This window comes from Cydia amplana, chromosome 4 (assembly GCF_948474715.1).
Source record: "Cydia amplana chromosome 4, ilCydAmpl1.1, whole genome shotgun sequence".
In the NCBI taxonomy this organism is placed as follows: Eukaryota; Metazoa; Arthropoda; class Insecta; order Lepidoptera; family Tortricidae; genus Cydia; species Cydia amplana.
In genome coordinates this window covers 6,252,464-6,277,092 of record NC_086072.1, presented here as the reverse complement: position 1 = coordinate 6,277,092, position 24,629 = coordinate 6,252,464, and the positions used below count along the sequence as shown (strand labels likewise).

At 39.1% G+C, this 24,629-nt stretch overlaps 2 protein-coding genes and 1 long non-coding RNA gene across 4 annotated transcripts in view; 2 read left to right on the top strand and 1 right to left on the bottom strand.

The window, feature by feature from the left end:
- LOC134663127 (protein rolling stone-like) overlaps nucleotides 1-21,645 on the top strand; it is a 42,394-nt gene extending 20,749 nt beyond the window's left edge. The window contains exons 2-6 of one of the 2 annotated variants that reach the window (XM_063519456.1): nucleotides 9,263-9,431; nucleotides 14,250-14,458; nucleotides 20,112-20,246; nucleotides 20,522-20,749; nucleotides 21,410-21,645. In XM_063519456.1, the coding sequence (XP_063375526.1) occupies nucleotides 9,263-9,431; nucleotides 14,250-14,458; nucleotides 20,112-20,246; nucleotides 20,522-20,749; nucleotides 21,410-21,561 (893 nt within the window). In that variant the 3' untranslated portion in view covers nucleotides 21,562-21,645. The remainder of the gene's footprint in view (nucleotides 1-9,262; nucleotides 9,432-14,249; nucleotides 14,459-20,111; nucleotides 20,247-20,521; nucleotides 20,750-21,409) is intronic. The other variant, XM_063519457.1, reaches the window with a different exon arrangement.
- Nucleotides 212-4,203, bottom strand: LOC134663126 (uncharacterized). The gene is made up of 2 exons (XM_063519455.1): nucleotides 3,196-4,203; nucleotides 212-346 (listed from the first exon to the last, which is right to left on the bottom strand). The coding sequence occupies exons 1-2, from the start codon at nucleotides 4,016-4,018 to the stop codon at nucleotides 333-335; spliced, it is 837 nt and encodes a 278-aa protein (XP_063375525.1). The 5' UTR covers nucleotides 4,019-4,203; the 3' UTR covers nucleotides 212-332.
- Nucleotides 21,646-23,813: 2,168 nt separating the features above from the next.
- On the top strand, nucleotides 23,814-24,318 carry LOC134647584 (uncharacterized). Its single transcript, XR_010096836.1, has 2 exons — nucleotides 23,814-24,036; nucleotides 24,226-24,318. It is a non-coding gene; the product is annotated as an uncharacterized LOC134647584 (long non-coding RNA).
- The last annotated feature ends 311 nt before the right edge of the window (nucleotides 24,319-24,629 follow it).

Here is a 24,629-nt window from a genome sequence, read left to right as displayed (position 1 = left end):
CGATAGCTTCTTGCTCTTCAGGCAGAGGTACATCGGTTTGCACCTCCTCGACGTTGTCGTCTTGGGAGTCGTCATCGTGTTGTAATGTCGGCAGGCCGCCTTCGCAATCAGACTCGTCGGTGTCGTCACAGCCTTTGTAATGTAACAATTGATCGACGTGTTTCTTTACTTTTATATTCAAGTCCGTTATTTTTACGATAAACATTCTGGATCCCACTTTATTCTCAATAGTACCTCTTTTCCATGTATGCTTTGTACCATTCTTAAAAAATGATTTTACTAAAACATTATCACCTCGTTTAAAATTACATTTTCTCTGCCCGCCGTATTGTTTACATTGTGAGATCTGTTTGGAGATAACATTTTGATTAGCCGAGGAAGCCAATGACAGCGGAAGGCGCGGAGCCTGGGTGTCGGCGTCGGCGCCGGTGCCGGCCTGAGTACCGGCGTCGGCGTCGGCACCACCGCGCGGTGACCGCAGCAAGTCGTGTCGAGAGCGTAACGATCGGCCTAGTAACAGCTCAGCCGGTGAGAATCCAGTAGTACAATGAACCGAGTTTCTATAGTCAAACAATAATTTACTTAATTTAATATTGAAACTTGACTGAGAAGGATTTTGCGCTAATATTGCCTTTATGCCTTTTTTAACGAATTTAACACTATTTTCGGCCTGGCCGTTCGAATTCGGGTGATAAGGTGCAATAGTTACATGTTTAATTTCATTTAACGCACAAAACTCTGTAAACAACGTAGAACAAAAATTTGAGGCATTATCTGTAACCAGAGTGCGAACAAGTCCAAATCTACTAAACATGTCTGCTAACTTCATAATTACACTAGCGGTGTCCGTCTGTGTCATTACATAACACTCGACCCACTTGGAATGCGCATCTACGGCGATAAGAAACTGCCGACTCTGCACCGCGCACATGTCCAGGTGCACGCGCTCCCAGCGCGCCGCCGGGTACGGCCACGAAACTAGCGGAGATCGCGCCGGGGCGTTTCTTAGTGTAATGCACACGCTACATGACCCAATTTTTTGTTCAATGTGCTGGTCTATATTTGGCCACCACATTCGTTTTCTAGCTTCCGATTTAGTTTTTACCACACCGAGATGAGAATCATGCAACTCATTCAAAAGTTGCTCCCGGAAAATGGAAGGTATGACTACTTTATGGCCACGCAAAATACAGCCTTCTTCCAAGGTCAACTCTGTACGACAGTTAAAAAACATTTTTAAGTCATTATCCTTCAATTTTCGTGGCCACCCTTTTTCTATATAAGACTTAACGCGCAACAATACCGCGTCTTTTTTTGTTGCTAAACAAATATCTTTCGCCGTAATTGGTTTCAATGAATCAGATATAAAATTTATGTATGTTGCCCGATCAATTATATCTCCTTCGGGACACCCTTGCGTTTCATCCAGCGTGGCCCTAGACAAGAAATCGGCAACGTTGTGTTCGCTTTTTACGTATTCGATCTCATAGTTATAAGCCGACAGAAATATAGCATAACGCTGCAACCGATTTGCTGCTAATTCGGGAACACCTTTTTTGGATCCGAAAATTGATACTAAGGGTTTGTGGTCCGTTCTTAAAACAAAAGGTACCGATCTGCCGTACAAATAATAATGGAATTTCTTTATTCCGAAAATTAGCGATGCCGCTTCTTTTTGTATCTGAGCATAGTTTTTTTCGCTGGGCGTGAGCGAACGGGAGGCATAAGCGACGACGCGCTCGGAGCCGTCCGGCTGTTTTTGGGCCAAAATAGCCCCTAAAGCCGCCGGTCCGGCATCCGTGGTCAAAATCGTGACGTAATCCGGGTTGTAGTGCGCTAAGATTCGCTCACTCGCTAACTCCTCCTTTATTCTCACAAATGACTCCTCTTGCTCCACACCCCAATACCATTTACAATCTTTTTTAAGCAACGCATACAACGGGTTTAAAATACCCGAAGCATTAGGTACGAATGCCCGATAGTAATTTAGCAAGCCTAGAAAAGATTGAAGTTCAGATACATTTTTCGGACTTTTTGCATTAAGAATGGCTTGAACTTTATTTTTGGATTTATGTAATCCATGTTTATCTATTACAAACCCTAAGTATTCCACAGAACTCCTAAATAACTCGCATTTATCCTGTTTTAAACACAAACCGGCGTCATTAAGTCGACTGAGGACTTGCTCGAGCCTCTCGACGTGTATTTTTCGGGTCGGTCCAGTTATAAGTACATCGTCGAGAAAAATGCATATTCCGTCGATTCCCGAAAGTAATTTTTCGATAATTTGCTGAAAAATACACGGCGCGGAGGATAAGCCAAAAACGAGGCGTGTATAACAATAAAGCCCTTTGTGTGTATTTATACACGTCAATTTCTTTGATGACTCATCCAGCTCACACTGATTATATGCCCTAGATAAATCCAATTTCGAGAATTCTTCCCCCCCGTGTAACCTAGAAAATAGGTCTTCGATACGCGGCAGTGGATAGTTATCGATAAACAATGCTTTATTCAAGGTCACGGAATAGTCACCGCAAATTCGTATATTGCCGTCGGGCCGTAAAACAGGGACAATGGGTGTAGCCATATCGGAATGACTAACCTTTTCCAAAATACCTAACTCAACCAATCTGTTCAATTCCTCCTCGACTTTAGGTTTTAAAGCCAGGGGCACGGTTCGAGGTTTAAAAAATTTAAATTGCGCATCCTCTTTTAGTTTTAAATTTATTTTATATTTATTGAACCTGCCCAACTCATTAGAAAAAACTTTCGAATATTTATCCTTTAACGACCTGATGACGTCATCCTCGCTATTCAAATGATTACAATTCTTACTGCACAGATGTAAATCGAACTTACTAATGAAATCTCTTCCTAACAAAATTGGCTGATCCGCTGTATCCTCGATAATAAACATGTCAATTTCCTCCGTTTCATTTTCAAAAGTAATCGGTAATAAAACTCGGCCTAAAGGAAATATTTTGCTACCATTATAACAGTTTAATCGTACATTGGATCTCTTTAAGGCATATTTTCCTTTAAATAACGCGTCATAAACACTAACAGGTAGCACTGAGACAGCGCTTCCGCTGTCTACTTCGCACAATACGCTCTCGTTAGCCATCGACACCACCTGCTGCATAGGTTTACCGTTATCACATCTGATACTATATAAATAAACATCTACGATACCTTCATGTATGTCATCGGTTTCCTCAGCAATGAAATTAAACTTTTTATCACTCGTTTTACACATCCTACTTAGATGTCCTTTAGTATTGCACTTTTTACACGAGTAATTAATATAACGGCACTTGTCCTTGGTGTGGTTTTTATATCCGCATACTGCACAGGCTTGTCTTGTATTATTAGAGTTGTTTGGTTGGGACGTCGCGGCGGCGCCGGCGCGCACCGCGAACACCTCGCCGCCGGCGGCCCCCGCCGCCTGCCTGGACGAGCCGGTCGCTTGCAGGCCCTGCCGGGCGCTGCGAGTAGCCTGCGCCAGATGTAACGCTTTGCTAAAAGTCAGCTTGTCGACGCTCTCCGCAAACAACTTCTCTCGTTCTTTAGCGTTCTCGAGCCCGAGAACGAAACGATCCCGCAGTGCTGTATCGAGCTCCGTCGTGAACCCGCAGAACTGTGCCAAACTTCGCACTCGCGCTGCCCACTCCGCTAGATCTTCGCCGGTCCGTTGCTCCGCTTTATAAAATTTATAACGTTCAGCAAACGAACACCTAGGTGACTCAAAATGAGCATCTAGCTTTTCAAGGAGGGTAGAATATTCAATGGTGTTCAACGTTTTTGGGTACACCAAATCTTTTGCAACGCGGTAAGTTTCTTCCACAAACGTCGTAAGGAGTATGGAACGCCGCTTTGTGCCCGCTTTGTCGGTGGTGTCCGTCAAATCATTTGCAAAACACATAGCTTCAAAGCGCTCCTTAAAAATCCTCCATTCTTGCGCGTTGTGGTCGAACGTGAGATTGCCGCCATAAATCACGTTAGCGCTCGCTGCCATCGTTTTTAACAATAAATCCACTAGTTTATCACTTATTTTATCGCGTTAGGTACTTCTCGTCGCCAAATATTGTGTTTGGGATTTAATTTGGATTAAAACACTCGGATAGCAACGTAACGGACATGTATTTCACGGCAAACTGACATTTGACATATTTTTACGAGCTACCTACATTTACCAAAATACTACAAAAAGATATCTTTTAGATGTCTATTACAAAATCCGAATCGGGCCTAAAAATCCCTGTTTCAAAGAAGATAATTACCCGCAAAAGCCTTTACCAAGCAATTCACGTTTATGTTTACCACCTATTGCTGTTGACTCAGCTCGAAATGATACCTGTCGGAATGTCTTGTGGTGATCAAATTTCGATGACTAAACTATTATGGTTGAAAATATTCCAACTGCATTTAAGGTCTACTCGTGTCGATGTATAAAAGGAGACAGTATTGTATTGCAACAACTAGATAAAACAATAATAGGCACTTTCAGACCGTCCGTCAAGACCGCTAAGCTTAAGTGGGACGGGGCTGGGCATGTCTGCCGCATGCACCCGGAAAGGTGGGACAAAATGGTTACTGAGTGGGACCCACGGAACACCATAGACGGTGCAGGCCGGGGTGCAGGCAGACCGAACAATGATTGGACGCATTCTACCCCAAATGGTGGGAAAATGCCGATGACAAGGCCCATGGGAGGCCTTTGCCAGCTAGTCAGCTGTGGGCTAGCGGAAAAAAAAAGGTACCAATACGTTCTACCTTATTTTCAGACAATAATGCCACTTAATGGTTGTTGTGTCTTATAAATCTTATAATAATTAATAACTCTGCTGGAGTGCATCTATAGGTTACGGCAACCACTTACTATCATGGCACATCGTATAATGTTTGTTTACAGCTGGATTGAAAATTGCTATAATAACTGTTTTAATTGTTGAAGTTCACAAGCGTAGTAAAAGTGACATTGACACCAATTACCTACGTCTTTTATGCATTGATGACGGAGTAAAACGTAAGGATAAGTAATTTAAACAAACATAGTACAGATAGCACAGATCTAGAACACTTTAAGGTTGTCTTTAAATTAAGTTATAAGTATTTTTCTCAAAAATGGACGGCAAAGTCGACGTTGCCGGTAAAAATGTAGGTCATGAAGTGCGTGGTTTATGGTTAGTCACAAAATTAAAAAGTTAAAAACATTGCAGTCTCGATTTCGGGACTGTAATGTTGCATACAAATTCCATTATTTGTCGAGTTCCAAACTTTTTAAAAGTTGAAATGGCCATATCAAATGAAGGCATAGATCCATTAAACAGCCAAACAGATGATAAGTACTTAGTATTATAATGTTTGAACCGCGACTATTTAGGTGTCTCAAATAGGTTGGCGTATTTTCAGCAGAAAAATAATTTTTTTTTAAGGCGGCAAAGCAAATATTTTCAATGGTTTTACTTTTTTCTGTGATAATAAGACCGCTGTTTCTGTAAAATATTTCTATTACTTGCACCATTTATGAGAAAAGCACTATATGACTCGGCTGGAAGGCTACTTGCTGGCTTCGGATTCAATTAAACGGACTCCCAAGGTCGTCCGTTCAAAACGAATCCTCAGCCAGCAAGTAGCTACTTCCGAGCCTCGACAATAATGTACTATTAAATACCCGAACCATTACATAGATAATGTTATTAGTAACAAGGAAAACGAAATAGGTAGCTCTATAGACCAGAACCTATACCTATTCAAGTTTCAAATGCAGGATGTCTACATGTATTTGTATAAGTACCTAAGCATGTTTTAATATGTAGATATATTAAAACATGCTACCTAATAATTTTATTGAAATGTTATTTGAGTACCTATTTGAATAAATCTCTGGACGGTTTAGCTTCACAATCTGGCTTGAAAGGACTGCAATCAGGCGGTCGGGACCTCCCAAGGGGCTGGACCAATTTGAATGTAAGTTTTTGAGTATTTGAAGGGGTGTTAATTATACGAAACCGTATACATATATGTACTCAATCGCATTATAATCGCGGTTCGATAATTAACTCAAATCGTTGAATTTATTTTGGGTGGAATCCTTCAAATAATCGATACTCAAATGTCATGGTTTTCTAAAAAAAAAAAAAAACTAGTGAGCCGTGACAAAATGCCGGTACCAGGTTTAAAAGGTACCTACTACTTTCATTAGCATTAAGTTAGATTAAGATAGTTTACCTACTTATAAGAACGATACAACTCCCTAGATAAGTAAGTACTTATATGATGTATTGTACAACATACGTATAGAACATGGCCTTATACCTACCCAACTGTTCATTTAAATTGAACTCTTATCAAAGAATTAACACACTTGCATTCAGTGAATGCGAAGAGAGCGCTTATCAGTAACGAGGAAGGCATCAATTCTGATTGATGCGTCGCTGAAAAAGACCATTGTTATGCGATTGAGACGTCTAGACCCTGCACGTCAATGTCGTCATCAAATATATCGGAGCGGTTAAAGTGCTCACAAATATCTGAACACGCCTCTGTTGTCAAGGTGCTAGAGTGCTACAGCTATTCTACAGTAGCTAGTAGTTTGGCTACAGCTATTCTACAATTTGTTACCAATGCCTATGTGTAAAGTCCCTATGGGATTACCCGTTTCTTATTTGTTTTCCTAGTCCGAACCTTGCACGGAAATCATGCATACAAATAGATCACGTACTTCCCGAGAGGATAATTGAGTAGGTATTTTCCTTTGAGTTTATCGCTAATAAATAATGACATTACCTAATTAAATAATTAATATGTTGGTTATCGTTTTTGAGTAGGTAACCAGAAAATATTATTTTAAAGAATAGGTACTTATCTAAATTAAAATTAGTCAATAAGTATTTCTAATCATCATTGAATATTTCCCGTTAGGGATGAGGAAAACACAATTAAAAATTATTTTAAAATAAAGATAAAAAAGTAAAATTATCAGTTAGGTACCTTTCGTTTACGTTTCTGGGTTAAGTAGGCATGTATAAATAAAAAATACAATTGTTTTTTTTTGTACAATTACTACAATACAATACATACAGTGCAATTTTGTACAATAAAGAGTTTATACATACATACATACATAAGAAGCTGGGTTAGCTGGAAGAGATCCCTATAGGGATAAGTTCGCCTTTGTACCTTTATTTCTGTAAATTTTATGTAAATCTGTGTTGTGTACAATAAAGTGATTACTACTACTACTACTACTACTACAATTTGAACATTAATTTTAAAAATATTTTGCTATATTTTCTGACTTTGGTTATATTTCTGTTTGTGATTGGTAGGCGTAGTAGGTATAACACGCGATTAAAACTTCAAAACAAATAGGAATTTAAAAATATAGGTTTTATTTTCATTTTGCAGTGGGTATATTGTTCATATTTATACCTACTCGTAAATACAACATAAGGAAAACGTAAGGTTTAAGTTTTCAAATTCTTCCTATAAATTTTATATCGATGATTGTTAAGTTTTTTCAGTGTTTACTAATGCCTAAAAGTAAATTTCTAACGTTATTAGTATTAAAACCATTTGATAGCCGCAGTACCTACCGAAGAGTATCAATCGTTAATTTGCCACAGCTGACACTTGAACTTAACAGTACCTACCTACTAAATCGATATCATTGACTGAGAGTACTTCAAATGAAATGAAATGATGACTTTAATTGACCATAATTGAAGCTAATTTGTTCATAATGTTTTAAATGATATAGTTTCTTGTTATAACGTCTGTTTGTCTTGTCACTGCCATTGGGGCATTTCATTTAAAAAGGTTTATCGTAATTATTATTCAAGAGCAACGATTGCCTAGGTACTCTAGAGGTACAGTACGCCTCGCTCTTATGATTAGATGGAAAAGGCACATAGGTAATTGGTTTTAGCACTAAGTAAATTAAAGTAGTAGCTAAATACCTAGTATTCATAATTTTATAAGATAAACATAATTTTGACTCTGATGAAAATTTATATTGTAATTTTTATTGTGAAATAAAGAAATCTAAATCTATTACTAACAATATATATTTCCCATTTTTTTTGGCGATTAAAACACAACACTGTCAATAGTAACAAGGAAATAATGTCATTCTTACTGGTAATATCTGGTTCGCAGATGTGTTTGTTTTTCTATTGAGAAGTTCATTTGACTGCCTTCTTACTGCATCATCAGGTCAGCTCCATGTTAGCATAATATTACTGCCTTATTATCGTACCTAATTACGGAAGTAGGTACCTTCCTACCCACGCCCACTTTCAAATCAATCAGACACCAGGAATTGGTTTAAAAAAAATATACCTAAATAAAGGTATACAAGTGTATGGAATAGAATTAAGTAAAAGTTTATATGTAGTACTATGTAATATGTATTATGTACCGAAGTCTTGTACCGCATCATGTTAGGTATTTTTTTTTGTTAGGTGTTTTTACGACAGATTTGCTGGTTTAACACTTTACTTCCTGGTTCAACGAGGAAAATATTAACAAAAAACATTCCCAAGAAAATATTAGTGGAAGTCTATAAAAAAACAATTCGTAATTTATCTTAGTTTTTAAATTTAGTACAATTTTAGTACAAGTAAATTATTATTTTCTAGTAAAAAAGTCTATTTAAAGACTTAAAAATTTTCAAATCATACCTAGTAATCGTTTCAAACATTAATACCCGACATCGCGGTTGTCAACTCAATGACAAAGTGAAAATGAATAAGTACGTTATCATACAGTAGCATTTAGTCTGGTATGACAGACACCACTTTGTATAAACACTAGCGATGTCGAATTCTAACTAAGCTATATTATACCCGTATGTGGTTTGAATGTTTGAATCATTGCCAATGGATACGCCTGGATATTGGCCTGATTACCATATCGCACGTCATAAAAAATTCATTTATTTCTGCGCTAGGGCTTCTTAGGATCTAATTAGGATTTATTATTTGTTCGCATTGTAGGATTACATATTGAAACAACACGCGTTATATCTGTACTCACTACTGGCTATGGCTTATTATCACTACATAGTATAAAACAAAGTCGCTTCCTGCTGTCTGTCTGTCCCTATGTATGCTTAAATCTTTAAAACTAACGGTTTTTTTAATAGATATAGTGATTCAAGAGGAAGGTGTATGTGCAATTTGTTAATTCGTGCGAAGCCTGGGCGGGTTGCTAGTATTTTATAAGTGCACTAAATACACGAGTGACGTAACCCCAGTTCGTTTGATTGCAGCAATGCAGAAGAAGACGTGCAAGCCGGCCATGCTGGGGCGCGTGTGGTCGGCGAGTCGCCGCGCGCTCAGCCTAGAGCACACTCCTGCGCATCAGTTCGGCTGCTGTCAGTGGCAGACGCAGCAGCGGCCGCCGGTCGCCTACCTCATATACAGGTACTTATGGATGACTGGCGTCAATACAGTGAACTTCGTTAAAGGGGAGGTTAGAAGACGTTCAACTCGTTCACATTTAATTTTATTTTATTTATGAAGTAAATTGAAAGTTATCCAAATTCACAATTAAACATGGTGTATGTATGAACAAGTATGAGGAAATGATTACACGGAAAATTCGTAGGTTCATTCGTAGCACATTTTCCTCTTCTTATCGTTATAGCCATGACATTGATTGACCATGTGATATAAATCACCATTTGATTAATTCACGACTCATGTCACATTCGTTTTCCATAATTGATTTAAACTCTATCATCCGAGCATATAGAGAATTAGTTCCTTGTAATTTTCTTAAGGAAAATGTATGACAGCCATAATATTAAATCCATGGCGTATAACACACTGTGACACTGTGTATTATGTAATTAGGATTAGATATCTAGGCGATTACTGCCAACACTCAGTATCAGTTCATTTAATTCGTAATTCCAGTTTTTTATGCGTTACACTATCAGTACTAATAAATAATACAATTAATTATATTGTTATTTCTTTATTTCGATTAAAATTTCATGTCATTTCATTATATTCCAAGACAACATTGTCAATAATAATGTCATTACTTGATGATAATTAAATTGTTATTGATAGTGTTTGGCTCGTATTAATCTAAGTCGTTTTCCTTAGACGACATATGTGAGGCATGGGTGTAGACGTATTGTTGCGATATCTTCAAGCGAATTATTTTGTGCATCAATCATAAATTGATTTGATTTAAGAGCCTGGAATTGAATAAAACGTCATTAGGTTAAGTTTACGTAAAGCAGTGAAGCTAGTTTTGGTAAATTAAGAAGTTTTATACTAAAATTTATAATTTTTAGGGTTCCGTACCTCAAAAGGAAAAAACAGAACCATAATAGGATCACTCGTGCGTCTGTCTGTCTGTCCGTCCGTCTGTCACAGCCTATTTTCTCCGTAACTACTGGACCAATTAAGTTGAAATTTGGCACACATATGTAAGTTTATGACCCAAAGATGGACGTGTAACGTAAATAAATGAATTTTAACTAGTAGTTCGCCCCGAACTGAGAACTCGCGGTTAACCAAAAATTATATAGCGATTGACTTTGTTGCACCTACTTAGGTACTCGTATAGTGCGACATAAAATAATAGAAGATAAATGAGGGCGCCACTTTCTACGTACCTGTCACATTTTTGACGTAAAATGCTTACACATGACAACAATTTAGTATGGACATTTTTGAGTTCCATTTTATTTAATTTCTACTATTTTAAATATGTCGCTCTATAGGCGGCAATGGATCAAAGATCGCGTGGATTTATTGCAAGGTCTGTGGAGCCTTTAACTGATTGATTTAAGCAAAGATTAATATGTATATATAGTTGGCCAAGCAGATCTTGTCAGTAGAAAAAAATTGAGAGAGGCTGTGTCAGGGACACAGCCGCAATGGTTGACGTGAAACGTTGGTGTGGATAGCTAATGAGAAAGCCGAAGGCCGAGCTCTGTGTAGCGCCGAAGGCCCGAAGAGTCATAGTAGTAAACGTGTCCCGTCCAGGATGCGTGCTTAAACACAGAACAATAGTATAAGTGTCTAAGTGCGAAGGCCGAAGGCCGACCGAGTAGTGCCGCTGGCACATGAACATTATTAGTCACACTTAAAGGATGCACCCTTTACACTTAAAGGTCGGGCGAAGCCCGACATTCAGCGCGTTTCGCGCGCTCTTTCATACAGGGCACCTGCGGCGCCGTTCACACTTAAAGGTCGGGCGAAGCCCGACATTCAGCGCGCTTCGCGCGCTCTTACATACAGGGCGCCTGCGGCGCCCTTCACACTTAAAGGTCGGGCGAAGCCCGACATTCAGCGCGCTTCGCGCGCTCTTACATAAAGGGCGCCTGCGGCGCCTTTCACACTTAAAGGTCGGGCGAAACCCGACATTCAGCGCGCTTCGCGCGCTCTTACATAAAGGGCGCCTGCGGCGCCCTTCACACTTAAAGGTCGGGCGAAGCCCGACGTTCAGCGCGCTTCGCGCGCTCTTACATACAGAGCGCCCTTCACCCTAAAAGGTCGGGCGAAGCCCGACATTCCGCGCGCTTCGCGCGCTCTTAAGTACAGGGCGCCTACGGCGCCCTTCACACTTAAAGGTCGGGCGAAGCCTACGCTTAAGTAGAGTGCTTGCTTTCTTGTGAATTTCTAGCATGGAGTTGTACATAAACAATGATGTGACCGTCATTACTTTCAGCTTAAACACAGAACAATAGTATTAGTGTCTAAGTTCGAAGGCCGAAGGCCGAGCTCCGCGTAGGGCCGAAGGCCCGAAGCGTCCAGAATGTGTTTTGACACACTTATGTGTGTTGTGTGTCACACTTAGGTACATCCTTCGGCCTTCGCATTTCGTTAGACACTTGTACTATGTATTGCTTTGTGTTTGAATACCGAAGTCGCGCATCTCGCGAGTTTGATGTATTATAATAATTAATAATTATGAGTAATATCTTAAATGTTATCTGTATAGATTATTTGGGGTGATAATGATTAAGAAATGAACACGGTATTTATGGGAAATTTTAAAATAATAAATTACAGCGTCACACCTGTTTAATTATAAATGATCAATTCATTTTGGAGTAATGAATGTAATAATTAGGTACAATTTTTTTGTAAATTACACATCATAATTACGAGAATAGATATTTTATACGGGTAATACACGTTTTATAGCAATCTCGTTCGCGTCTTTCCTGTAGACATCGCTAATTTAAGGGAATCTAAAATCATTTTTTTACGCAGCACCTTTACAGGCGGAATACATGTTTTCAGTTCTTGAGACTCAAATGAGAAAAACGGGATATATACGTACCAGAGTCGTTACCTTTTAATGTATTGTCCACAGAAGTGACCTTTTCAAAAATTTGTTTGACCCATACAGCAGAAAGTACTCAACTAAGATAGTAATTAGGAATAGGAACTCGAGATTGTCAAGCAGCCGCCATGCGTTCGTTTTCTACGTGTTCTTACTAACTCGCGCCGCCGCGCCGCCATAGATTCTAATGAACTATTTGAGGATATTAAGAGGTTTCACTAGAGTAAAAGTGGTATGTAAAGAACCGTATTTGCGTTATCTTACTACTTCAGGTTATTTGCGTCAGTTTTGCGCCTTAATTTTCGCACACAGTGGCCTCAAACAAGAGCAGTGATAAAATTTCTGTAAAAATTGTCACTCTTTTACCTTTTTGCAGCTTATTATAATTTCGCGTGTTTTATTTTTCTCCTATTTCATTAACATGGAATAAGATCTATCAAATGACTTCAACTTTACCGAAATCGGTTAATGGGCTGGTGAGTAATTACTAAATGAACACTGAAAATAGGGGTCATTTTAGCTCCTATTGCGTCGTTTCTAGCGTAGAATCAGCGCCATCTATGTCAGCGGAACATGCTTTTCCGAGTAATGGCTACTTTCCTCTATACACTGATGTTATAACTATACATATAGGTATCACAGTTACAGAGATATAAGCCACCGCGCCATAACACTTTTCGTTACACTTGGTTTTTGGTCCGGCACCTCTACTACGGGTTTTTAAAGACGTTTCACGTCAAAAATGTAGGCGCGAAGGGATATGGTCTCATAGAAAATTTGAGTTTCGCGCCTTTTTCTACTGACAAGATTTGCTTTTTTGCATCAATTTTGAAACGCCATTTACAAGTTTAGCGTTAAGTAATATAGATGGCGCTATTTTTTCGAATAAAGGGCTTCGTATACGGCTGTCCCTCCCCTGGATTTAAGTCACCACCATAGAGATTAAAATAAACTGTATCTGTGCTAAGCCGAAATATTTCTTGTCAAATGTCACATACATATATTATGTTTATTCTATTTTATTTTTATCTTGCTAATTATTTCAAAATGGTAAATTTAAAAACGATATTATAAAAGTGTAAGTCGAGCACTTTCATTTGATACTAAACTCGACCATGTTTCTTGCAAAAAATTGACCAGAATAGCAAGACCCCTCACAAACTGCTTTTTGGCCTTCTAAGCTCTTCTAGCTTAATAACCTCTTGATCGGGCCTGCTCATAATTTAATGACTAAAATATAATGCCCTAGACTACAAGTTTACCCAATTTCATTTAAATTAGAACAAATTTACTTAAGTTATTGAGTATCAAACTATCTTCTGACAGTTCAGCTTAAAAACATCGAAATGCCGAGACGTGCCGCTAGCCAGCCGCGTGTTCAAAGTCGAATGTAAGAACTTCGCTTCGCTTCGCTCGCTCGTTCGAATACGGAGGCCATTTTTGGGGGGTAAATGAGAAAATTAAAAAATAAAGTTTTTAAAACTATATCGTTACATATCAAATGAAAGAGCTCATTGTAAGAATCTCAAATATATATTTTTTTATAATTTTAGGATGAATAGTTTCGCAGTTATTCAAGAAAATAGGCAAAAAATGACCATTCCCCTCCTTATTTCCGAAACTACTGGGTCTAAAATTTTGAAAAAAAAATACACAAAATACTTCTTTACCTATAGATGACAGGAAAACCTATCAGAAATGTGCAGTCAAGCGTGAGTCGGACTTAATGTACGGAACCCTTGAAACGCGTGTTCGACTCGCACTTGGCCGGTTTTTGGTAAAGTACTTACTTAGTGATAAAATGGGTATTGCCTCATCTTGTCATATCTGCTACGAGAACTCCAAGCGATTTATTATAATTTTATGTAGGTAGGCACATATAGGTAATTTCTGTGTCAACTAAAAATTAAATTATTATTCACCTTCCTCAGATGGCTTCTGTTTATCGGTGTGGTATCGGTCGGCATCGCGAGTTTCGCCTGCCAACAAGTACCAAAGCAATACGAGAGGAAAGTGGAGCTAAAGTACATGAAGTGGTTTATATACTTCACCAACTGGGGGTTCATGGTGGTCACCCTACAGGCGGGCCTGGCCCTTGCGGTCGTGCATCGGTACAGAGCGGAGCGGATACTCAATCTGTGTAAGTGTTAGTGTAAGGTCTGAGTGGACGCTCGGAGCGGAGCGTTCGGCGGGGCGTGCAGCGTGGCGTCGAGCTACCAAGGGATTTGAGCAGCGTGCAGTAAGGCCACTCCTATATGTTTGCATTTGTTTAGCATGCACGGCGCACGCCCCGCCCCGCTGCACGCCCTACTCGAGCGTCCACTCAGGTCTTACACTAAGTGTTGCTAATCCTTATTTCAATTTGAAATCTCCTTTTGAAACCTATTACGCCCTCGTTATTTACTATATTTATTTAGATTTATGACCAATGTATCTCTGACAGGTATACGTAGTATTTTTATCTTCATTGTTGCAACAGTTGAATGATTTGCATCCTTATTATTGTTCAGGAACAGCTACTACGCTACTACGTCCATACATAGTTCTTTATTTACCAAAGAAACATAAGTTTACAAGAAGAGTCTTTGCGGAAAGAGAAGAGTCGTATAGAATGTATTAGATCCCCTACATTTCATGACTATTCTCTTTCCACAGAGACTCTAAAAAAAAAAACAAATTTATAAATCTTCACTTAAAGGTTCTGAAGGTATGATTGTACGTATATTTGTACTTTCTTATTAAGCTTACCTACAGCCATAGAGAAATAAAGACAAGAGTGCTCACTCCATACATCAGTTCAGACTATTAATTTCAGTGTCTACATCTAGCATCGAGTAGCGGAACTATCAGTACTGCTACTTGACAATAGATGTAGCAGTACTGATAGTTCCGCTACTCGATGCTAGATGCTAATAGTCTTTTTGGCACTAAAACTGATGTATGGAGTGAGCACTCTATGTATTTTTTCTCTATGCTACAGCATACCTACATTCAATGGCTATCAAATCAACCTAGTCTACAGTAAGTGCATGAATTGCACGTAACAGAACTCCCAGGTGACTCACATTCAGTATTATTTTACCAAAGCGGCATTCATCAAGTATCTTACTATAGCGTGACAAGTGAATAATCGTGCCCCCTACTCTTAATCTTTATAGAGCAATGTCAGGACTCGCGTGGGTTCCTAATTAGAGGTCTAAACGCTTCCCGCAACCGTCATGCGAATTGCAATTAGTCGGACTAAATCGGCGCAGTGTCGTAAAAATAAAGACAATTTACTGAGGACAGTTTTAGTTTCAATTCGGTGCACGTGAATGCCAGCACGTGTTTTAGTTATTTCGCGGGTGTCGCGTAACTCATCAATAGCCCTCAATTCATTTGTTTACAATTTGTTTCAATTGTTGTGTTTCTAAGATTGGACTAATTTCGGCAAAGTTGCTATGACATGAATAATAATGTTGTGTCATTGAAAGTAGTTCTACAAATATGTACAACTCCTTAAAATTCAAATAAAAATGTTAACGACGTGTGTTATCGAACTTTTCTGCGGTTAAGAGGCCGGTAACGATTTTAGAGCAGAAATGTGAAATTGATAGATTTAGCCGTTGAAATTGTACACCTTTTGTTACGTAATATCTAAATAACAAGTATTGGTTTCTGTTAGCACGTCTTCTCATCTTGCCTTTTAATAATGAGGTCGCGAGCGTGCGTCACCGGTAATATATAACGATAAGGGGCAGTTTTTAAAAATTCATCAAAAAATTATGGTGGTAAATTATACAAAATGATGTATAAAAACAGTTTCAGGAAATTTTGAAGATTGTTTAAGTATCAAAATTACGTTGAAATTAAGTAGATTTTCAGAGACATTGTCACTCGTTTTGAAGTAATTTCTGGAGAAAATTGGGTTCGCCTAACTTTAATTTGTTACACTACTTCAAAGTCATAGTAACAAAAATGAAGTCTATTAAAGGTGGAGTACAGGATATGTGTAATACAAAATTATTATTTTTAGTAGTCCAAACTTTACGAAAATTACAAATAAGATCGACAAAATCAGTGCTTTACGCGCGTTTACCTTCCATCAGAAAAAAAATCATTACTAATTTAGTTAGTCTGTTTTCAAAAAAATTATCTGTAAAAGTGCAAGATAAGAAGACGTACTAATAGACACCAGTACTTGTATTTCTATTACGTAACCAAATATGTACAATTTCATCGACTAAATCTATCAAGTTTACATTTTTGCGACTAAAATCGATACCGGCCTCTTAAGTACCCCATACGTCCTATTTGCGATAAGCTCAAGTTCTATGAATGACGAAATCAATATTCAGACATATGTATTCTGACGTCAGCAATGCACCATGGAAACGCCAACAATAATCACCCCACCTGTTATCGTATTGATTTTTATATCCGCTGCTAACCGTGTGGGGCCACGTGGTCGGGCCATTCCACGCGCGAGTACCTACCTTGAACACCTTTTAGACTGAAGTAGGTAATACGGGTGAAGGTTGACACCAAGATAAGTTGGCAGCCATCATTTCATAGAAGTTTGACGTAACATAAAGTAACACTTTCACAGTCTGTGCTATGAAAATCGCTGCCAACTTAGCTGGGTCGAACTCTTCATACAGAGCCATAATTTCAAACACAACAATGACTATTAAATTGTACAACGGGACTTAATCGCGTATCTAAGTTTTAAGATTTACCTCCGACGTTTCGAGGACGGCGTTGTCCCCGTGGTCTCGGAGAAGACTGGCTTAAGTTGACATCAGCATCTTCTAACCGCGCGAGTTTTTCGAACTACGCGCACTTGGTCTTGTTTATTCGCTTGAACGTTTTGCGCACTAGGGATGACTCCGAGACCACGGGGACAACACCGTCCTCGAAACGTCGGAGGTAAAATCTTAATACTTAGATACGCGATTAAGTCCCGTTGTACAATTTAATAATGTGTAAAAATCGTGAAAGTTTAAATCAGTGTTACAACAATGACCGCCAAACGCCCGTGGAGTGGCCCGGCTTGGGGGACCGCGGCGGCTGATTGATACAATTTCGCGTCAATGAGGCTGGAGCGGAGTCGGCTGCGGTTTTAATTATCATTATTGGTTCCTCATTCCCGCCTCCGGCCCCATTCTTCACCTTGCGCCTTTAACGACACATATGACATCCAAAATAGTCAACCAATGCAAAAACAATAGATTTTTAACTTTAAACACATAACGTTGCGACCACAAGCAAGTGTAGGTATGCTTGGGATTAACTAGCAGAACGGGATTTTCAATTACGAATTTGCAATTGCGAACTACTCTAAGCTTGCATTGAATTGACATTCTGCCCGAATCCAAATTTAAGATACCGTATCCCGGTATCGTATCTAGACGTAATATTTGACGTAGGTATGTTAAAGTTCGAATCGGGCCGATTGTGACAGTTATAAATGGTAAATAGATTTGCGAGTGGAAGTTTTCGTAGAACGAATTACTTGTTATTGAATCTATTTCGATTGCGACGAACAATTAAATTCAGAACTCAAGTCACGAGATGACCAAACTGGCTATTTGAGATAGTTCAATGTACTCTTCGAGTTTTAGGAATGGCCACAAAAACAAAGTGCTACATTATTGAAACCGGACAAATGTTTTTGTGATACTATCTTTTACCGTTAGATATAACTCAACCGCATGTACCTACTAGATACGCAGAAAAAATTGTAAGTCATTATGAGAATGGACTGTATGGAAACCATCATTTTTGAACACACGGACTTGTGCTGATAATGGTAATAACTAGAGATGCCACGAATATTCGGCAACTATTCGGTATTCGACCTATTCGGCCACTTTGCCGAATATTCGGTATTCGGCCGAATGTTGCCTACTATTCGGCCGAATACCGAATATCTGTTGCACCTAAGTAGGTATATTTAGAATGTGCTCTTGGAAAGTTGTTAAATGCGAAGACCCTTTTTTGAGCATTTGTTGATTAAAAAACATTTTATTTTTATCATGAGTCTGTTTTGTGTTTGACTCTATTCATTAATGCTGTTTAGACGTGTGCGCCGCGCCGGCGCGCCGCCGCCGCCGGGTTTTTTTGCCACGCCGCCGCCGCCGATGAATGATCGGCGTGAAATCGGCGTGACCTTGAGTGTTGTTAATCAGCTATCCTAACTACTCTAACTTGGTATTTGGATGGAAATTTGGATTTATTTGTATTATATATGTTACAATTGTCAAATTTTTATGAATTATTTATTAAATGACACGGATTTAAGCCAGTGGCACACACTTTTTGACACACAGCGTCAAGAAAGATGAGGGAGTAATATATGAAGTAGGATTTGTCCTGTTAATTGTGTATTCTCATTCAACTATTAGATAATTAGAATGTTTATGCCCTCACCTCACATACGAAGTTAAAATGCTACGTCATGAAAATACTTACATTGCAATTAACTAGGCAACTAAAACACAGGGCTCATGTACCAGGGGACCTCAAGGTGCAAGTGCGACAGAAAAGGAAAACTAGCTATTAGCTAATGTTGCGATCATCAATATCATCATCATTGCTTGTACTATTGTTGACTGGCTGACAGGAATAACCTCAAGAAATTCATTGAAATAGCGGCTCTTCTGAAGAAATTTGAATCTTAAATAAGACCAAACATTCCAAAACCAATGTAATGCTAGTAGACAGGTCAAACGTACTCCGAGTTGTAGTAGAGTGCTATTCCAGTATGCTGTCGAAACGTGGAGCCTCAAAAAGTGTAACGTCCAAAGGTTGGCGCTTTTGAGATGTGGTGTTGGCGAAGACTGCTGCTTATACCAAGGACAGCTAGAAGAAGTAGAAGAACAAACCCTCGGCTCTCCACAACATCTTTCTTCGGACGTTAAGGCCCAATGAATGGCAAACGGTCTCGGAGTGGAGCATGTTTGAGATCGTCGATGGCTGGCGGCAGTCTGCATCGTGAAGTCCACACGGCTTTTGACCGCGACCGCAAGTGGTCGCAATCCTCAGCAGCAATGAGAAAACGAGAAAGATGAAGATACGTCTCAGTGAGCCACCAGGTTGTACGACAAGAAAACCATTAAGTGGACTGCTACCACTATTTATACGTCTAGCTAATTTCAAGGATATTTAAAGATAAGCCATGGAAAGCATGAGAAAACGGAGTTACAGAGAGATACAGATCGGATCGAAAGTCTTTGGGACCAGGTAACCCCTTAATGCAAGCCATTTACTAGAAAAATCAAGTTATTATATCCTATATTTATTTACAAACGCGACCCTATTTTACTCACAACCTATTCAAAACTATACGTAGATTACGTAGTTCACTTACCACCAACCTGGATTAATTAAATTTTCAAGAAAAAACGACAAATTCATGATTTTCTTTAGAAACTTGAAAGTCAAGGTCACGCCGATTTCACGCCGAAAACACGCCGCCGCCGCCGATTTTTTGGCAAACGCCGCCGCCGATCGTTTTTTAATCGGCGCACACGTCTAATGCTGTTCAACAAAAATATATCTTAGCTAACGTCATCTAACGTTGAGCTTTGTTAGCGATCAGTTTTCATAATAATTGTGACTCAAAATGTTCGCATGTTATGCCGAATATTCGGTCGCCGAATATTCGGTATTCGGCCGAGAGAGGGGCCGAATATTCGGTATTCGGTATTCGGCCAAAACCACTATTCGGGGCATCTCTAGTAATAATTGTTAATATTAGACTTAGATATCATGGAACACCAATTTTGATATCCTTAATTTTATCGTTTTAGCATGGGAGGGTACGTCGAGCGGGCGGCGACCACGGACGCCTCTGCTATGCCGGAGCTACTGGCTGGCGCACACTGTGGCCACAGACCTCGCCTTCGTCATCACGCTCGTCTACTGGACGCTAGTCTATGACCCAAGTAAGTGGATACATCGTGGTAAACCTAGGTACCTACCATAAATGTCGACGCTACTGGCTGGCACACACTGTAGTCTCACATCATCCACGTCTAACTCGTTTATTGACTGGGTATATATTAATTATAATATACCAGCCAGCCAGCATTTAAGAGACTCTCGCCTTTGAGCGAGTTGTTAAATGGTAAAACATTGACTTTATTCTTGGAAAATAAGAAATAAAGAGCACGGGTGACCCCTAAAAATGTTACCTAAACACTGTGTTCTTGACTTACAGAGATGCACGAAATAAATGCGCTGAATCTCCTGGTCCACGGCGGCAATTCCGTAGTCATGTTGGTAGAATTGGCAGTGACGGCGCATCCTGTGCGGGCGGCCCATGCGCTCTATGGTGCCGGGGCAGGCCTGGCCTACGGCCTCTTTAGCGCAATCTACTGGGCTGTCGGGGGCACAGATCGGGCTGGTCTCACTGCCATATATCCCGCGCTGGATTGGAATAAACCTGGTGAGACTATTATTTCTAAATTAGATTATGTTGCAATGCAGTTACCTACTAAATATGTCGTTCGAGTTTTTTTTTTAATTGTTGTGAACATATAATATAAATATCTGAATGAACCATTGAAAATAATATTCTGTATTGGCCTCTAGTTCGTATGAAATCTGCAAATAATTATAAAGTAATAAGTTTAAATGCGGGACCCGTAGGTATGCCTAAATAATTAACGTCCTTTCTGTTTGTCTGTGATATGAATTATGTTATATTTATTTATAAATTGACAGCCGGTTTACAGTTGTGGTTAAGCAATTTTGACAAAAAGTAGGTGGCAAAATATCACAATTATTTATTACCTTTTCTTCAGACCGCAGCATAGCCTGATTAATTGGGCCTGGTCTACTTTATCTACCTAAAATTTAAGTTGTAATATTTTTAATATCGTCTTTCTGTTCCTCCCTCATAGTTTAGGGACTAGAAATCGCTATTGAAAATGGTGTCGCGGCGCAGTTGCGCCAACGTTGCGTCGAGCAGCAGCCATCGCGGCGGTAGCATGCACGGCAGCGGGGGAATGGGCAGGGCAACGAGTGATCCTATAATGGTTCTGTTTTTTCCTTTTGAGGTACGGAACCCTTAACAAGACTAAAACCTGATCTTCTTCTATTGCAGGCTCAGCATTCGGGTTCGTAGCGCTGTGCGCCGTGGTGATGGTGATGGCGCACGCACTCGCGACGTGCGGGGCGGCGCTGCGCGGGCGCCTCGCCGCGCGCCTGCGCGTTGAACGCCAGCAGCAAGATCGGCATTCGTTACCCTCATACTGAGGATAGGATAAGATACGCTTAGAATAAGTAGTCTGTGGAAAACAAGGAAGTTTTAGGTTACACGGGCAGGCCCGTGATTGCCTATCACCACTGGCTTCTTAAGTAAGTACCTATTAGGTAGGTATTGAATTCGTTTTACAATTTATAAATTCAAGATCTTATAAATATAGATTCCCAACTAGCGGTTCCCAAATAATACATGTATTTATTTTTAACAATTCACAGAATCAGATTTTATTCTTATTACGGTCTGAATACTATGGAAAGTTAGCGCCTGTTGAAAACTTAGCCTGTGCTAGAGAGTTAGCCCTATATATAAGTTATGACGGTTTCATTATTGTCAGGAGTTTAAGGTAGTCCTTTTCTATTCAGTCAATATAAGCTACGTGTTTTAGCGTTGGTTGAAAGCATTTATGAAATAGGTTTAGAAAATCGCTGTCGCCTGTAGGTGTTCACGATGTGCGATGTGTCGCTGTTATTATATATCACAGTATGAAGAATGTGAAGAATTATTCATTGTAGAAGAGGTGTCAAGTGTAATAAAAAATCGTTCTCCCGAATTAGACACCCAAAGTCTTCGAGCAACACCGGCTTCCGACACGTCGGAAGGGAGGGGTCCAAGCGATATCTTACCGTACAAATCTTTCTGCCATTTTTTGCGGGGGGAAAGGTACACACAATCGCACTTCTCTTCTGTAGTTTACATACAAAATCCAATCTGTAATGACGACACAAATACATAGAAAATGACACCCTACACAGACAAATCTTGCACACCTCGATCTGTTTTTGTGTACGGACGAGTCACAAGTATCAACACGCACACTAACACATTTTCGTCAAAGAATTTTATTGTTTTCTGAGAGATGAGAAGTCGGATTTGCCGCTCGACCGATCCGCAATTTGTACTGGGCGAGCAAAATCGATAAATCCAACAATTACATGTGACTAAAATATAATCATTGTGTTTAAATGTAATTAAACGTATGATATGTTAAAAAAAATATTACATGTGAAATGTAACACCTTCTTTTTGTAAATTTGATGTCCCCGACCTCTTTTTACAACAAAAAAAACCGAGCAATTAGGCATTTTTTCTGCTGCTGTGTTCACTCGCGCGTCTGGACTCGGTCTAGTTTAAAATCCGAGCGCAACTAGTTTTATTACCCGCGCTAGATCAGTTGATCTTGTACCTAGGCAGAGGGGAAATATAAATTATGTTTCTATGTACTCGTAACAAAACAAACACTGCGCTGCCTGTGCAGTACTTAGTTTTTATCAGTGATGCAAGAGTCTCTCTCAGATGAAGTTACTCAGTGATTTAGATTTATCTATTATTTAAAAATACAAGTATTTTATTAAAATAATATAATTAAGTATTATGTAATTTTTTGATTCGTCTATATTTTTATGAAAAATATAAGAAGCAATGTAGGTACTATCATGAAATATATAATCTAGTTTTCATGTTGAAATCTGGAGGTTGTTTGTTATAGTTTCTTTAAATCAATTTGGTCTCATACCAAAAAGTTTTTAAATAAATAGTTAATACGTGCATTTATTCGTAAAGTAATATGAATGGTATTATTCAGACAAATAATAAATTTGTGATAGACATGTGATTAGCTATTAGCTTACCCGAAACTGTAGGTTAGTTCTATATTACAATAGCGCCATTTCCTCCTTGGGTGGAAATTCCTTTATATGAGTGGTAAAGCAAAATGGCTAAAAATATAGTAGGTACGTATGGAAAGTTCTGTGGTAATCTAGCGAAATTTGCACTTTGGGTTATAGAACCTTGTTCTTATAGAACGATTGTATTATGTATGCATTTGTGTATAATCGTAAGCCTCTGCCATAAGACAGCTAATACCTAAAGTCATTTATCTAATTATTTATTTTACTCGTACAGTAGCTAGTTTATATAGAAATGGTTTAAACTCACGTTTTAAAAGCACTATTACAGTCAGCATCAAATAGGTAAGTAGATAGTAACGTCCAAACTAATGTGTATGGTGTCACAGGTGAGATACGAAATATTTGGCTTTTGGCCTTCACTATTTTATTCACTGCTGACTGTACACACCTGATTCGGAAATACTTCAGAAATAAACAAACGCGAATTAGGTGATTTGACACGTGAGGTGAACTGTTATTAATAATACTTAGGTCATACTGAACATTCCACATAGAAAAAATAAGTTTTCTCATATATAAGAATCCAGAAACTTTCAGTATGACCCACGTATAAGGCGAATGAATTGTTCCTAGCCATCGCTTGCATAAGCAATCCTGTGACCATATCGATGAGCAATAATGCAATAGTTAGCAATAGTTAGATATTTAAGTTATGGAATCTCTCGTGGTTTAAAATAAATAGATACCTTTTTAAATAATAAAAATATGTAAACATTGAGAGCAACAGTTACTCTGGATTTTGTGGGTACCTATGAAACATCGAATGCTCATTAAGTTGTCTTATAGTTAGTGTAAGGCCTGAGTGGACGCTCGAGTTGGGCGTGCAGCGGGGCGGGGCGTGCGGCGTGCATGTTAAACAAATGCAAACGTATAGTAGCGGCCTTAGTGCACGCTGCTCAAATCCCTTGGGAGCTCGACGCCACGCTGCACGTCCCGCCGAACGCTCCGCTTCGAGCGTCCACTCAGGCCTTACACTTAGGCAAATGATTGTGTCCTATTATTATTAAGAAAATTATGGTGATCATAATAAATAAATAAATACGTATGTAATTTAGCAAAGTTTTTTTTTTAATAATTCCTTTTCGTTGCGCTGGGAGTCGGGCCGCACCGGAGCGCATTTTCAATGTACATACCATAGAGAAGTATAGTAAGACAGAGTGCTCACTCCATTGTCACTCCATACATCAGTTTTAGTACCAAAAAGACAGTGATCATTGTCTACATCTAGCATCGAGTAGCGGAATTATCAGTACTGCTACTTGACAATAGATGTAGCACCGACCGATAAGTCTTATGTTGTTGAGCATAAGACTTTCCGGTCCGTGCCAAAACTGATGTATGGAGTGAGCAATCTATGTATTTTATTCTCT